The 15434-nt window shown below is 44.8% G+C and overlaps 1 protein-coding gene across 4 annotated transcripts in view; it reads left to right on the forward strand.

The window, feature by feature from the left end:
* atp2b1a (ATPase plasma membrane Ca2+ transporting 1a) overlaps positions 1-14353 on the forward strand; it is a 30614-nt gene extending 16261 nt beyond the window's left edge. The window contains exons 6-22 of one of the 4 annotated variants that reach the window (XM_037459829.2): positions 543-704; positions 1193-1231; positions 3182-3337; positions 3449-3663; positions 3932-4174; positions 4295-4536; positions 4969-5200; positions 5902-6081; positions 6170-6257; positions 6348-6454; positions 6575-6766; positions 6912-7125; positions 7239-7450; positions 7631-7738; positions 8313-8501; positions 9133-9222; positions 11118-14353. In XM_037459829.2, coding sequence (XP_037315726.2) covers positions 543-704; positions 1193-1231; positions 3182-3337; positions 3449-3663; positions 3932-4174; positions 4295-4536; positions 4969-5200; positions 5902-6081; positions 6170-6257; positions 6348-6454; positions 6575-6766; positions 6912-7125; positions 7239-7450; positions 7631-7738; positions 8313-8501; positions 9133-9222; positions 11118-11504 — 3056 coding nt within the window. In that variant the 3' untranslated portion in view covers positions 11505-14353. Of the gene's footprint in view, positions 1-542; positions 705-1192; positions 1232-3181; positions 3338-3448; positions 3664-3931; positions 4175-4294; positions 4537-4968; positions 5201-5901; positions 6082-6169; positions 6258-6347; positions 6455-6574; positions 6767-6911; positions 7126-7238; positions 7451-7630; positions 7739-8312; positions 8502-9132; positions 9314-11117 lie in introns of all 4 variants that reach the window. The other 3 variants (XM_037459828.2, XM_037459830.2, XM_037459827.2) reach the window with 3 other exon arrangements.
* Positions 14354-15434: the final 1081 nt, after the last annotated feature.

A 15434-nucleotide genomic window follows, 5' to 3' on the forward strand; every position in this document is an offset into this window, starting at 1 on the left:
TGATTTCCCTCAAGGCGAATGAAAGGAAGGCATCCTCTAATTAAGAGAAGCACGAGAGAACTTTTAAATGCTTTGTACTTTTCAGTCTCTTGCTCTGTTTTCACCTCTTCTTTTCCACCGACTTAAGCTTGTTTTCTCTTCTGTTTTTTGCCTTTTCTGTATAAATCGATGAGATTTTCCTGTTGTTTTGAGAGGGACGCAGCAAAGAGATCTCTGGAGAAAACCTCTTGTAGCCTCTCTGATTCCCATTAATTCACCCAGACAATTGGCTTTTGATTAAAGGCCGTTGATTAAATGTTTGTGACGGTTACTTTCTTCTTCTTTTTCTTCAAGCCCACCATTCTGCACATTTCTTTTCATTGCCTCCATTTTAAAACCTTTTTTATCCTCTATGTATCTCCGTAAACCTCTTGTAAGTCTGGCCAAACTGACTTATCTGTAAGCAAGGGGATCTTTCTCATCATTTGGTCTGAATCAATATGAAAAGTTCAAAGCCACAAATTATCTGTAACTTGTATTTGATTTCCCTCCTCTGTCCAAAGGCACCCATGTAATGGAAGGCTCAGGGAAAATGTTGGTCACGGCTGTGGGTGTCAACTCTCAAACTGGAATTATATTCACTTTACTCGGGACCGCTGAGGATGACGAAGAAGACGAAGAGGAGAAGAAGAAGGAAAAGGAGGAGAAGAAAAAACAGAGAAAAAGTTAGTATCTACTTGTTCTGTTGCTTGCATGTCTGCATGGCTTTTCATTTTCTACTATTTGCATAAATAGTCCACATATTCCATTGATACTTTTTTGATATTGAAAGCAGTAAGGGCTAAGCTTGTGCAGTAAATAGTAGTACTAACGTAGTAGCATGGCCACTGTTAACACAGGTTTAACTACTTACACACATTAGGGGGCCAGCAGCAGATTTAATAATCAAGGCTGAGCTGAAAGATCTCGCAATCATATTCACCTGCTCACGATTTACTTCTTGATTAATCCTTAGTCTAAAAAAAATGCTTGAGTGTTATTGTATGATTTGTCATACAATCACAGCAGTGAATTATTGCCTTGCAATAATTATCAATGAGAACTGAAATAATTATCCACACGATTTACATGGATGCAATTTGTAGTCGTTAATATTACACTTACAGTTTATATTGCCCACCAGTCCTAGAACTCATGTTGCAATTTTCCACAGACAAGAAGTTAGAAGAATCCATGGAAAATCGTAAGAAAGGTAAGTTGCTTTTAACATGTACACACACACACACACAGTCTCATAGACAACTATCTTATAGCTAAGCACTTACCTTTTTACAGATGACTGCCTCCCGTTTAAGAGGAACTGGAGATATGTCAAAGCCTTGATTTGTTTATAATTGGCTGCAGCGGTTTGATGCGAGTTGCATGTTTTCACGGGTCAGTTTGTTTGGACTGGCTGTACTCTCCTCTCCATTGTCTGACTGACACGGTCTGGCCCTCCCTTCCGTCTCTATCTCCCCTTTTCTCGTCCTTGCCTGGCACATTGCGCTTTGAGCAGCAGGTGCTACTGAATCCAGTTATAGCGATTAGTGATGAGGAGATTAAAGCCATGCAGCAATTCTGGAGCCAGAACATCTGCTTTCCCACCCATCGCTCTCCCTCGGGCCCCCAACAATTTGATTTCTATTGATGCCCCAATCTGAACTATTCAGAGTCCGACTGTAAGACTTGCACAATTTCCGACTGCCTTCACCGGTAATGAGGCTGTTTAGTGGCAACTCAGCCTGCTAGCCGGGCCTGTAGTCCCGCCGGGACTCTCTGATCAGTTGTGCTTGGGTCTGTGACCACAACCCTGGCGTGAGTCCCCGGTGCACAGATTCCCTCTGCCTGCCAGGAATCAACAGTAATCCTTTAGACTGAGATTACACAGGCCATGTAAGAGCAGAGCAAGCCGCAGTCCACAGCAGCTGCAGTAGCCCAGTGTTAATTCCCTACCTCTTCCTGCTACATACATTTGCGCACAATACCATGCAGCTGTTCACTAACGTTGTGAATAGAGCTTTCAGCACTGACTGCGTGCTGCGTGTGCAATAAAATAAAAATCCAGGAATGACACCCAAAAAAGGAATCATTTCAGCAAGAGATGGCAAAGTGTCAGTTGTTCTGCAGCGCTCGAGCAATTAATTTTTTGTGGCGAGGGGCACGACCGAGAACAGACCCCCCCCACCCAGTCATCTGCCTCTCCTGCGTCCTTTGCCACTAGAGGCTTTGTGTTGCCAAGGTTACCTGGTTAGATATGGGTATGGGATTCCTGTCCGTTCTGCACGCGAGGGATTGGGGGGGGGGGGGGGGTTCTGACGGATGTTGAGGACGAGATGAGAGGGATTTATGGGAATTTAACTGGCAACGACTGCTCTGTTAGCTTGTCAGAGGAGGTGATTCCTCTGACAGTTCCCAATGCTACCAGCTAGTTAACCTGTTCAAGCGTAAATCTCAAGGTGAGAGTATGTTAATTACACGTTTTAGTCTTTTAAGTATTTACTCCTGTCAGATCACTGAAAGCATAATTAAAGTGACATTTCCAAGTCCCCTCAGATAAGGAGGGAGGGGGAAGCGCAACGCCGACATCTTGAGTGCTGTGACATCTCTTTTACTCTCGGAGGTCTTTTCTTTAAATGTACTGCTTTATTGTGTTGCTGCTGGATGCACTCGCTGTGACTGCTAAATGAAAGAGCTCTGCGATCAAATCTAGTCCCGACCTGAACGGCTTCTTCTGAACACAAGTATAGAAGCCGAAGGTCAAGCCGTATATATAAAAAAAATAATGTTTTTTTTTTTTTTTTTTTACTTGAATAAAGTAAAGAAAACTGTCCTATGTTATTTTACCATGAAACTGTGCATTAGTTTCCTGTTGCAACACCAAAGATTTCATTCCAGTTCTTGTAAATGTAAGCAAATCTAAATAGGCTTCATGTGGTGTCTGATTGAGGGCTGGAAGCTCTTGTTTGTTTGTTTTCCGGTTATGCTGATTTGTTAAAACTACAAGCTACTGCTATCCTGGAATCTGTTTTGAATATGAAAATAGAAATGGAATCTTGTGCATTAGAATTGCGTGCAACACTGGATGCCAGGGAAACGTCACAGCTCAGGGTGCAACTGTCGGGTGGTTTCATTTTAACACCTTCCTGTCGTCCCCCCGCTGAAGCTAAAGCGATGGACGGGGCTGCCATGGAAATGCAGCCGCTGAACAGCGACGAGGGCGGCGACGCGGAGGAGAAGAAGAAAACCGGCCCTCCGAAGAAGGAGAAGTCGGTTCTTCAGGGCAAACTGACCAAATTAGCCGTGCAGATTGGCAAAGCGGGTGAGTTGTGGGATCCCATGCGGTTTACATCCAAATGTGGGATAAACCCTAGTAAATGATTCTAACATGATTAATTGATCGTCTTCTCTTTCTCTCGTCCCCCCCCCTCAGGACTGGTTATGTCTGCAATCACCGTCATTATCCTGGTGGGGCTGTTTGTGGTGGACACCTTCTGGATCCAGAATCTGCCCTGGGTCAAGGACTGCACGCCCATTTACATTCAGTTCTTCGTGAAGTTCTTCATCATTGGCGTCACCGTTCTGGTGGTGGCGGTTCCCGAAGGCCTCCCGCTGGCTGTGACAATCTCCCTGGCTTACTCTGTTAAGGTAAAGTCTCCTAGCCAAGTGACTTGTGGCCAACGCTGACCAGCTTACACGTCAGCCTATTACAACCAGCCGGGCGGGCTGTTAAGACCAGGAGACTTGGCTAACTGATAGCCTAAAGCCAAGCTATGATCCCTTGTTCTGTAGTCGTTATAAAACAGTAGCTTTCTTCCAGTCAAGGATTCATGGTCCTTACACTACTTATTTTACCTCAAATATAAAAATTTTACTCCGGACTGATTTTTGATTTGACTGTTTTATATTCCGACAGAAAATGATGAAAGACAACAACCTGGTACGTCACCTGGATGCCTGCGAGACTATGGGCAATGCGACCGCCATCTGCTCTGACAAGACGGGTACGCTCACCATGAACCGCATGACCGTGGTGCAGGCCTTCATCGCTGAAAAGCACTACAAGAAGGTCCCTGACCCGGAGGCCATCCCCGCCTCCATTTTAGACATTCTGATTCTGGGCATCGCAGTCAATTGCGCCTACACTTCTAACATCATGGTAGGTGGCCCGAGGAAAGCAACTCTCCTCTGATTTTTGTTTCATCGTGAATGGTACCTTGTCTTACTGTTATCCCACCTTTTAAAAAATGTAATTTTAATTTTAATTTAATTACTTCAGTCACCGGAAAAAGAAGGCGGCCTGCCGCGGCAAGTGGGCAACAAGACCGAATGTGCCTTGCTTGGCTTTTCGACCGACCTGAAGCGCGACTACCACGCCGTGCGCAACGAGATCCCCGAGGAGAAACTCTACAAGGTCTACACCTTCAACTCGGTTCGCAAGTCGATGAGCACCGTGTTGAAGATGGCTGACGGCAGCTACCGTATGTTCAGCAAAGGGGCCTCAGAAATTCTCCTAAAAAAGTAAGCACATTCTTGAGTTGTCATCAAGTGGCTTGTGTTTATACCTATGATCTCCTGGATTTCTGCCCACATATAAAACATACGTTTTCCAGAGGTTATTCCATTGTTTTTTGTTTTCTTTGCTAAATACTAAATATGTGATTGCTTAAGAAGTTCAAGTGCATCCCACCCAAGCCCCTTATTTTGCGACGTAAAAAACAGGCGCTGAGAAAATGAGGCGGTAACAACGCTGTAAGCCTCTTAACCAAGCAGGCTTCTTTTTAACCCACACAGAGCTTTAGGATGACCTCTTATTACCGCAGCTCACAAGCGCTTTGTCTTCCCTATGCATATCTATCTATTCTCTTCTTCCTCTTGGTAGTCTTTGAACTCGTCCCTCTACACTTGTGTGTTGATATGGTTTATATTAACATCTCCCGTCTCGCCTGTCAGGTGCTCCAAAATCCTCACCGCAAACGGCGAGGCCAAGGTGTTCCGCCCCCGGGACAGGGACGACATGGTCAAGAAAGTGATCGAGCCCATGGCCTCAGAGGGCCTGAGGACCATCTGCCTGGCGTACAGGGACTTCACCGAGGGCGAGCCCGACTGGGACAGCGAAAACGACATCCTCACAGGACTGACCTGTCTCAGCGTGGTGGGCATCGAAGACCCCGTCAGACCCGAGGTCAGTGGCTGCACGGGCACGGCGCCGAGCGGATGACTTAATTTCATTCAGCGGAATTGAATTGCATGTAATCAGGGGAACCGCTCACAATGGAAATGCGACCTGCTCGGCGGGTTCACTGAAAGCGAGGGAATATCACTGATTGATTTCACGGAAGCGAGCGCCATTAACCGAACAGTTGATGGGCTTTCCGAAGCTATTTTACTATCCGACAAGCACCGTTGAAGAAATATACAGGCATCCTCTAATGGGTTAGCATGCTCCACTGCTCCGTTGGGAACCAAAGCGTTCTGAGTGTAGCAAGAAAATGGAATGACGGGCGACGCTGCGTCAGCCATCTTTAAAGGGGAGAAGTGACTCCACTGTGGCGCAGGCGTCCCAATACAAGCACTATGATATCGATGTTTGAATTAGAACCGACGCGTTACTATTACTGCTCGAGGCTCAACTTTCATGTTCAGTCACTGATCGCTTTGGTTTTCTGCCACTGTGCGACGGGGCAGGTAGCACGTAGCCGACTTGTTTGCTGGAATCGATTGCCTGTGTTTTTGAAGGGGCTGATAAGAGCATCGTCCTCCAGTATGCAGTGTCTATATAAATCTAAACCTAAAGCTGTACTAATGTTCACACAACCTGAACTTTGATTTGAACATCCTCACTGATTTTTTTTTTTTCTTCTTTCTATTTTCTCTTTCCTTCAGGTCCCAGACGCCATCAAGAAATGCCAGCGTGCTGGTATCACAGTGCGGATGGTGACCGGGGACAACATCGGCACTGCGCGCGCCATCGCCACTAAGTGCGGCATCCTACTGCCTGGAGATGACTTCCTCTGCATGGACGGCAAAGAGTTCAACCGAAGGATACGAAATGAAAAGGGAGAGGTGGGCCTCGGCGAAAGGCTGCACTTTGGAGATTGTTGAAAGTTTTCCGTTGGGATTCAATTCAGGTTTTTTTGTCTTGTGTTTCTAGATTGAACAAGAACGCATTGACAAGATTTGGCCCAAACTACGAGTCCTGGCCCGCTCCTCCCCCACAGACAAACACACCTTAGTGAAAGGTAGGTCTGTTGTTAGGAATGTTTTTTTTTTGTCACTAGTTTATTGTTTGGGTGCCTTCAAGGTTTCATATTCATGCCATACTTTTCCAGGTATTATTGACAGCACAGTGATGGAGCAAAGACAAGTCGTGGCAGTGACAGGAGATGGCACTAATGATGGCCCTGCCTTGAAGAAAGCTGACGTTGGCTTTGCCATGGTGAGTCGTCTCACCCCCCACACACACACACACACATACGCACGCACGCACACACACACACACACAAATATGTCGTAATGAGACGCAGGCGGATTCTTCATCGTCTCTTTTGGTCTCCAGGGTATCGCTGGCACCGACGTGGCCAAGGAGGCGTCTGACATCATCCTCACCGACGACAATTTCTCCAGCATCGTCAAGGCCGTCATGTGGGGGCGCAACGTCTACGACAGCATCTCCAAGTTCCTTCAGTTTCAGTTAACGGTCAATATCGTGGCTGTCATCGTCGCATTTACGGGCGCCTGCATTACACAGGTGAGCACAAAAAGAGTCTCTTTCATATTGAATAATAAAGGAAAAACTAAGAAAACTAAGGTTTTCTTAGTATCTCTGCCAATCTATTTTTCCTATTTACATAAAAATCTGACCTTGCCGTCTCTGCCTCTTTCGCTGCCTCCAGGACTCCCCGCTGAAAGCAGTACAGATGTTATGGGTCAACCTCATCATGGACACCTTTGCTTCACTAGCCCTGGCCACGGAGCCCCCCACAGAAGCCCTGCTCCTGAGGAAGCCCTACGGCCGCAACAAGCCGCTCATCTCGCGCACCATGATGAAGAACATTTTGGGTCAGGGAGTGTTCCAGCTAATCACCATCTTCACTCTGCTCTTTGCGGGTAAGAAGCTCCGGTTATTCCGCCGCACAGAGCCAGTGGGACTCGATGTGCGTTTTCTGGATGAATATAGTCTTGTTTGTTTGAACGCCTTCTCTTTGCCGTTGTCCCCGCAGGAGAGAAACTGTTTGATATAGACAGCGGCAGAAATACTCCCCTGCACGCCCCGCCTTCTGAACACTACACCATTGTCTTCAACACCTTTGTACTGATGCAGCTTTTCAACGAGATCAACGCCCGCAAGATCCACGGGGAAAGGAATGTCTTTGAAGGCATCTTCAACAACCTTATCTTCTGTAGTATTGTCTTTGGTACCTTTATTATCCAGGTAAAGAACAGTGCACAGTTCTGTGGCTTGTTGAATTCCTGTGAAATGGGAAATGGACTCACATGAGGGAGAAAAAAAAAAAAAAAAAAAAAGACCATCGGTCCCTCGTGTGGCTTGCAAATGTTAGATCTAAAAAAAGGAGTTCTCTAATTAATTCCGCCTCTCTTCCTGCTCCTCTAGATCGTCATAGTGCAGTTTGGTGGGAAGCCGTTCAGCTGCGTGGCTCTGAGCATAGACCAGTGGCTATGGTGCACTTTCTTAGGCTTTGGCTCTCTTCTATGGGGACAGGTATGATGTGACTATACTGCTGAGCTTCACCTTCAGTTGGCCGGAGACAGAAATATGGTATGACACTGCCCCCCTGTGTTGGAGTTGTCGTAGTGGGTGACAAGTGGTGGCAGGTGTAACGATACAGTGTGTTCCATTTACTTAGCTCCCACATTGAAATGCAAAAGCGCTCGTATGGTAATTATACTGCATGGTGCATTTTTATGTAGCCAACTGAACATGTTTATTGCAATGACAAAGGCATTTCTGGAATCTTTGTATTTATTGTTTCAAATTTAATATTGATTTAGTTTTTATGCATATAAATTATGCATAAATATATTGTTACATAAATTATATGCATTTTATGCAAATAAATGATGCATAAAAACATTGTGTTCTGCTTGATTCCTGACAATGGGAGGTTGAGGGTTGATATTTATTTACTCGTTTTATAATCGATAAAAAATGTTTATTTTCAGTATTGATAGTTTGGCTCTGATTGCCTGCACTGATCCTACTGAGGGTGTGTGTGGGTCTCACTGGCTGGTGCTCGTTCAGAGTGCGGCTAAACGTGCATCCTGATGTCTTCCAGGTAATCTCTTCGATACCCACCAGCCGCTTAAAGTTCTTGAAATCGGCCGGCCACGGCACCCAGAAGGAGGAGATCCCGGACGAGGAGCTGGATGAGCTGGAGGACAACGAGGAGATTGACCACGCTGAACGGGAGCTTCGCCGAGGCCAGATCCTCTGGTTCCGAGGCCTCAATCGCATCCAGACTCAGGTAACCATCCACAGACGGTCCCACCGCGTACCAGCGAGCACGACACCCGGAAACACCAAGGGAATCAAAAGCCATAAACCCCCCCCTTTTTTTTTAACTCTATTGCTCTTCCAGCTTAAAATCAACGTGTTGTTCTCTCCCCTCTGCATTGGTAAAGAGCGGCTCGTGCCCTAGAAGCAAAAGCCTCTCCTCCGCATTTTTCTCCTCTCGCTTCTGAACTAAAGCAGGCTCTTGATGCCTATTTCTGACTCTCGCTGAATCTATCTATGCTAAAACTGGACTAGTTGGAAAGTACTGATGAGAAGCAAGGGAATTGGATTGGCCCGGGACGCACGATAGGACACCTGAATGTTCAGAGTATTGGAAGGGCTGTAGCTGCAAAAGGTTGAAAGTGAGGTCAGAGCTCCCTCCGATGGATGCCTTTTTAAACGCAACATCCCTTTTTCCCTTTCTCCTTTTAACTATAATGCTTGAATCCAATTTCCGAGTGACATTTTTTCGTACTGGTGCCTTTTTTGTTTTTTCTTTCTATTTTTTTCTCTCTTCTCTCTCTCTCTTTTTCTCTCCTCTGGCTGCGTTGTGTTTTATTCCCTCTGGGCTTTCTCCTGTCATGCTGTCTGATTCTTTACAGATGGATGTAGTGAGTGCGTTCCAGAGTGGAACTTCCTTTCAGGGGGCTCTAAGGCGGCAGGCCTCCAACTCCAGCCAGCAACAGCACGATGTAACCAATGTTTCTAGCCCTACACATGTAGCCTTTTCTACTACTGCCACTACTGCCACTGCCGCCAACACCGCTTCTGCCACTGTGGGGTGTGAGTGCGTGTTCTCCTCTAGTGCATGAGACTTTTTATTTTATATTTTGATCTCTTCTGTTCTTCTAACATCTTCCTCCTCCACTCCTCCAATTCTCACGTAACGTTGACACTTTTACTCTCTCACGCCTTCTTTTTAATGTCCCCCCTTCCTGTGTACCGCACAAAATACATCTTGCATAATGCTTTGATAATACTGCTGTGTGTGTGTGTGTATATATTTATATATATATATGTACCCTGTAACCAGGTCGCTTCTAGTGTCACGGTGTTATTCTGTCATCATGTTTCTGTTCTGCTTCTGCTTCGGTCTCAGAAATGAAAAGTTTCTATCTGTGTACTTACTATTTGACCAGAAAAAAAACAAAAAAAAAACAGATTTTCTGAATTGACCGTAACCAGGTTTGTCTGCAGCTGCCTGTGTAGCACCCCTGGGTCTGTGTCGCTGCTCTCTAGCCGGGTAAACGTTTTGAGTATCAGCCCATGATCACGGCCTAAAACGGAAAAAAGAGACGAGCCACGACCCGGACGGGTGGAATAATGACCTCTTCCTCCCCCAGCTGGGGCTGCCTCTGGGAGTCTGCTGTGGAGAAAGAGGGCGTGAGGATGGCTCCGGAGGAGACGAGCAGCTGCGCGTCCTTCTCTTTAAGCGCTCCGAACCTCACGGGAAGCGCGTGGCTGTTGACTCTTTTTTCTCTTTCAGATCGTCCCAGGCAGACCGTCTGAGAAGCGGTGGTGGGGGGGGGGGGGGTTAAATGTCTAACAGATGACGCGAAAAAGAGCTGGATGGCATAAATGACTGTGCTCTTGGATGTAAACACGGGGGACTTTCCCCAGACGCGTTGACAGCAGATCCGATGTTGTGGACAGCAGTAATGTTTAGGTGTCTCTGTCTCAGGTGTGAATCTCTTAAACCGGCCCCCAGGTGCTTTGCTTCTAAACTCTTCACTTCTCCTTTCAGGTTGCTCTTAAAAAGAGGTCTGAGCTTTATTTATTTATTCATTTATTTATTTTTCCTGCGAGTAGTGACACTCAGCGAAAACCACTGACCCCCCCCCCACCTATTCTTCTTTAGATTCTGTGAAATGTGTCATGGGCTATACTCAAAGGTTTACTACCATTGAACACAAGGTAGCGCCACGCTCTGCATGGGTTCAAAGTGTCGTTTGTGAGTTTTTTGACATGTAGACATGCTTGGCTGCCGCAGCTTTTTATGGTTTTTACTCCACAAACATAAGCTGTAACTGACCATCCCTTTCCCTCCGTCTCCTTCTTGTTTCTGTCTCTCTCTCTCTCTCTCTCTCTCTCTTTCGTTTCTCTCCCGTCACTTTTTCCTGAGCATGTCCAACTAAAGTAGAACTCTTGTGTCCAGCACCTGTCCTTCTCTCCTCTTCTCTTTTGGATGTGTTCTTACTACTACTGTACTCACAAAAAAATAAAAAAGAGGAAAAGAAACCTACGTTGCCTTGGGTTTGACACTGGTTTGTACCCCGACTGATTCACCATATGAATGTAAAGAATAGTTTGTCGCAACTCGCCTTTTCTCCTATTGACACGAACTCTCAGGTGGTTTTTTTGAGGTTAAGTCCAGACATTGGTTGTTTTATAACTGCACATCTGCACGAGAGTTTTCCCTGTCACAGACTTAAAACTCACCCAATATTGACCCAATAAAACCATGCGCCCTCATTTTGTTACCGCTGCCATTGCCCAGGTGTTCAAATGTTTTTTTCGCACGAGCGCCACAACTGAACGGGACTAAAGCTCTGCGCCCTGTCCCTTGTACCCTCCCCCCTCCCTCCAGATCCGGGTGGTGAATGCATTCCGCAGCTCCATCTCCCTCTATGAGGGGCTGGAGAAGCCCGAGTCGCGATCGTCCATCCACAACTTCATGAACCAGCCCGAGTTCCGGATAGAGGACTCGGAGCCCCACATCCCCCTCATCGACGACACCGACGCCGAGGACGACGCCCCCACCAAGCGCAACTCCGCCAGCCCCCGCAACACCACGCCCACGCCGCCCTCGCCCACCACCACCACCGCCGTCGCCCCGGCTGCGCCCGTCTCCGCCTCCCCCAACCAGAACAATAACGCTGTGGAGAGCAGCAACCACCTCCTCCCGGAGGGCCCCAAATCAGGAACCCCCTCGGCCCCGGGGAGCCCCCTACACAGCCTGGAGACCTCCCTTTGATCTGACCCGCCTCGCCGCCGCCCGCTCGCCAGCGGCCGCCCACACCCACCCCACCCCCCACCCCCCCAGCATACTTTTCTAGCCACCACCAAGGAGGCCCGGCTCCACAAGCAGAAGGGAAGGGACCCTGGGAGGAGGAGGAGAGAGAGGAGGAGTCTGTGAGCTTCGGGACTAAAAAGAACAGCAAACATTCGGAGGGATGTGCTGGGGATGCTTTGGTCTGCTTTTTAGTTCTTATTAGAGGACTGTGTCCCCACCCCTTCCCTCCTTGGTCATTTCTTCTTCTTTTTTTTTGTGATTGAAACTCGGATTGAAAGTGACCTGTTTTTATTATTCTATTATTATTATTATTATTTGAATTAAGAAGGGGAGGTCGTCCTCCTGGCTTGAAGATCGTCTGTAAGAATTCTGAAAGAACCTTTAGCTTCTTTTATCTGAATGGTGTTGTATATTTTTCTCTTTGGCCCTTGCTCATTCAAAACTTATTTCTGCTCCATTGGCTGTTAATATTTTGAGTTATTTATGTTTTTTTTGTTTTGTTTTTTTGGAAAAAGCAGGTCTGTTTACAAAGTTTGTAGATACTTTTTTTCAGTTTGTAGGCAAAAGAGCTTCCTGATGTCTGATGCAGAAAACTGGGACAGATTAAAAAAAATGAATGAGAGGATTATTTCAGATACTGCTGTATTTTCAGGAGAAAAGGGTGTTTCTATTGAAACTTAACTATTTTTGCCTGCAAGTTTTATTTGTTATAAATTTGTAGATACATGTAGAACCTTCTAGCCAAACCGATAAACACTAAGGCTTGTATAGAAAAGAGGTCCACCGGGTGAGGTGTCATCACAAGGGACAGAAGAGACGAGTAGGGCCTCTGTCCACTAACATTGCTATAAATATTTACTTCTTCCATTTCTTCGATAGTTTTCATGTGCACAAAAACCTTCTGGAGTTCTGGATTCTCTTTTCATTCATTACGTTGTGTTCAAGGATTTCCACATGTTGAAAGGTTCACTCATTAAAGGGAGTTAACGACATATCCGGGCCCGTATTTAGCAAGCATCACAGACCGACACCTGGAATCGAGCTGAAACCAAGTCTTACCTCGGAGTTGGTCCTCATGAAGCCTCCTGCGGGACGAAGAAGTTGATTTTTCTTTTTTTTTTTTTTGGTGGTTTTACAACACTTTGTAACGTAAAATAGAATTTGTCATATTGTAGTAGTTATTAGTCACATTCAAACGAGGGAGCTCATTTGATGCAGGGAGCACTCGCTGGTGTATTGGTCATTTCCGCATGTTTAACACTTAGAATTTGTTTTTGCCAAAGCTCACAAAAACACAAAAATGACTTCAAGTTTGTCGCTTTTTTTTTTTTTTTTTTTTTTTTAGTTTAAAGTAACGCTTCAGTCAGCCCGGTGCGCCTATTTATTTTTCAACAACAAGTTGAAATAGACTCATCTTGAATGTGCCTTGGCTACAATAACAGTTTAGGCGATGCTTTGTCCCTTTGTTTTCCACATGCAGGTAACTCCTCACAGATTAAACACTGTTACTCCTACTGCTAAACGTAGGACCAAATAAGCCTCACTCTCATCCTTCTGGGCCAGTTGGGAAAGAGTTTCTCTTTCTGGATGCTTGATAAATATGGACCCTGGTCTTTTTTTTTTAATATATATTGGTGCATTTCATTTCTGCTCTTGTTTCTCTCTCAGTAAAACGTTAGCCCCTTGCCAATGTACAATATTGACATTTGTTTACTCAGGCAGAGAAAAAGTATTTAATTTAAAAAAGGAATCTAAAAAGAAAGAACCTTTTAACTTCAGACTGTGTATTTAGGTAGTGAATTATTGTCTTGGTCAAAAAAAGCAACTGAATTATTTTCATATTTCATTCAATCTTTTAAGATCATGCCTTCGGGAATACTTAATTTTACTCCTGAGTTCTAGTTTGACATTTTTAGAAATCAAAAACCTGGGGGAAAATAGGCTTTTTTTTCCAACCCTGTCCATAAGACTTCTTTCATCATGGATAAATGTTGCTGCATTTGATTTGTTTGTAAGATATTTTTGACACCTGATGTACTGGAAACGCTGAAGAATTGGACATTTTTCAAGAATAAAGACTAGGCATACACTGGTATCTATCTGCACAGGGTACTTTATTTCAGAGCGTTCCTTGGGGAGAATAATTTTGATACAAATCATAAAATAAAGTGTACCTTTGTATTTTTATGACAATACTGATGATACCTTTCATCGTACTAAAGCGATTTTGGATGATTTGACACCAATCACGTTATACAGGGAGGGTTTTGGCCACTCAAAATGTGTGTTCCGGAATATTCATCTCAGGGTGCAAATGGTGTGAAAGAGATCAAGCCTCCCTTAGTTTGTATGTTATCACACTTAATGAAATGCTTGGGATGGTGCTTGTCAACCACACAGGATGGCTTGGGCAGCAGGCTGCACATTATTCCTGCAGCCTTCTGGCCGTGGGGGTCGGGGAGGGGGGGGGGGGTTTGAGATGTTAAACCAAAACGTCCTGTGAGGAAATACTTTGTTTTACAGATGACAAAACAGCAGCTACGATTGCATACAAAGTGAGAAAATGAAAAGACGAGCGGAATCCATATGAGGGGTTTGTTCTGTAGCTTCTTCCTGTAATGGGAATGAATGTTTTTTTTTTCCATCTGTTTTATGGATTATTATTTTTTTATCTTTTAACATTTGGAAATAAAAGTACTTCATGTCTGTTTATCTTGAGCATTTTAAATGGATATCGTGATTGGATTTACATTTGAAACTTGTTGAGTAATGTGTATGGTTTTTAAAAATAAAAAATGTATTTAGCCTAACTGCAGGGCTATGTTTTTCATTTACCATGCAGTACTTATTGGAGTTATACATTCAAATGTGGACCCTTATTTTTCTGCAGTGAAGGCGGTCAAAAATATTGCAAAAGATCTAAACCTTGAGCGAGACTGTCTTGCAAGAAAGCCTCTTATGCATAACTGCACAATTTCCAAATGCATCATAACCATTAGCTATGTAAAAAAAAAGTACTCATTGTTAATATACAGTAAAAACTTGACGCAAATGCATGTTAGCACAGTAGCAATAACTTTCTAAATGATAAAGTTGGAGTTTAGATTCAGAGCTCGCTGGCAGTGAGTATTGCACTGCAGCCTTTGACCCAGTTATTTTCTGTCTGTGCTGAGGTCAATCGGGTAAAGAACTAGAAATGCACGCTTAGATATTAAACCAATCCTCTGTTATCGCCTCCCAACACACCAGGAAAATGTCTCTCAAGTGTAATTACTCCTTATTTTTGCCTTTACTTTACACCAAGAGCAAATGTCTTAATGCTTGTTCAAAAGTGAGTAAAGAAACACAGGCCCCTGCTGAAATATAAAATACCCGAAATAGAGTGAATCTCTCAAACGTATATGAAGGTATATTTGTGTCCAAACTTATGACTGGTACTGTACATGTTTTTATTCCAAGAAATCCTTAAGTGATTGGAGGAATGCAGTATCATGATTTATCCACTAGGTGGAGGCATAGTGTGTGTGATTTTACATGGCAGGCTACTAGATGCTGGAGGAAGGCGCTCCATGCCATGGTGCGTAAGTTCAGCATTTTTTTTACAGATTTATCAACATTTTTCGGACACTACATCGAGTCTTTTACCAACACACAGCTTTTTAAAAAGATCATTAAGATCATGGCTAGATAAAATGCCCACGTCATGTCACGACCACACCGGCAGAGGTCGCTGGGGTCCGCTTTCAGCCTCTGAACAAAGATCGTGTATTGTTCAGACGAGTCACTCAATTTTTTCTTTCTTGACGGCTGAAAAACCTGCCGCCCACTACCATTCGAGGATTTCTCCGTGTGGGCAGAAAATGTAACCTGACGTCTTCCTCGCGGATGCAT

This window comes from Pungitius pungitius, chromosome 2 (assembly GCF_949316345.1).
Source record: "Pungitius pungitius chromosome 2, fPunPun2.1, whole genome shotgun sequence".
In the NCBI taxonomy this organism is placed as follows: Eukaryota; Metazoa; Chordata; class Actinopteri; order Perciformes; family Gasterosteidae; genus Pungitius; species Pungitius pungitius.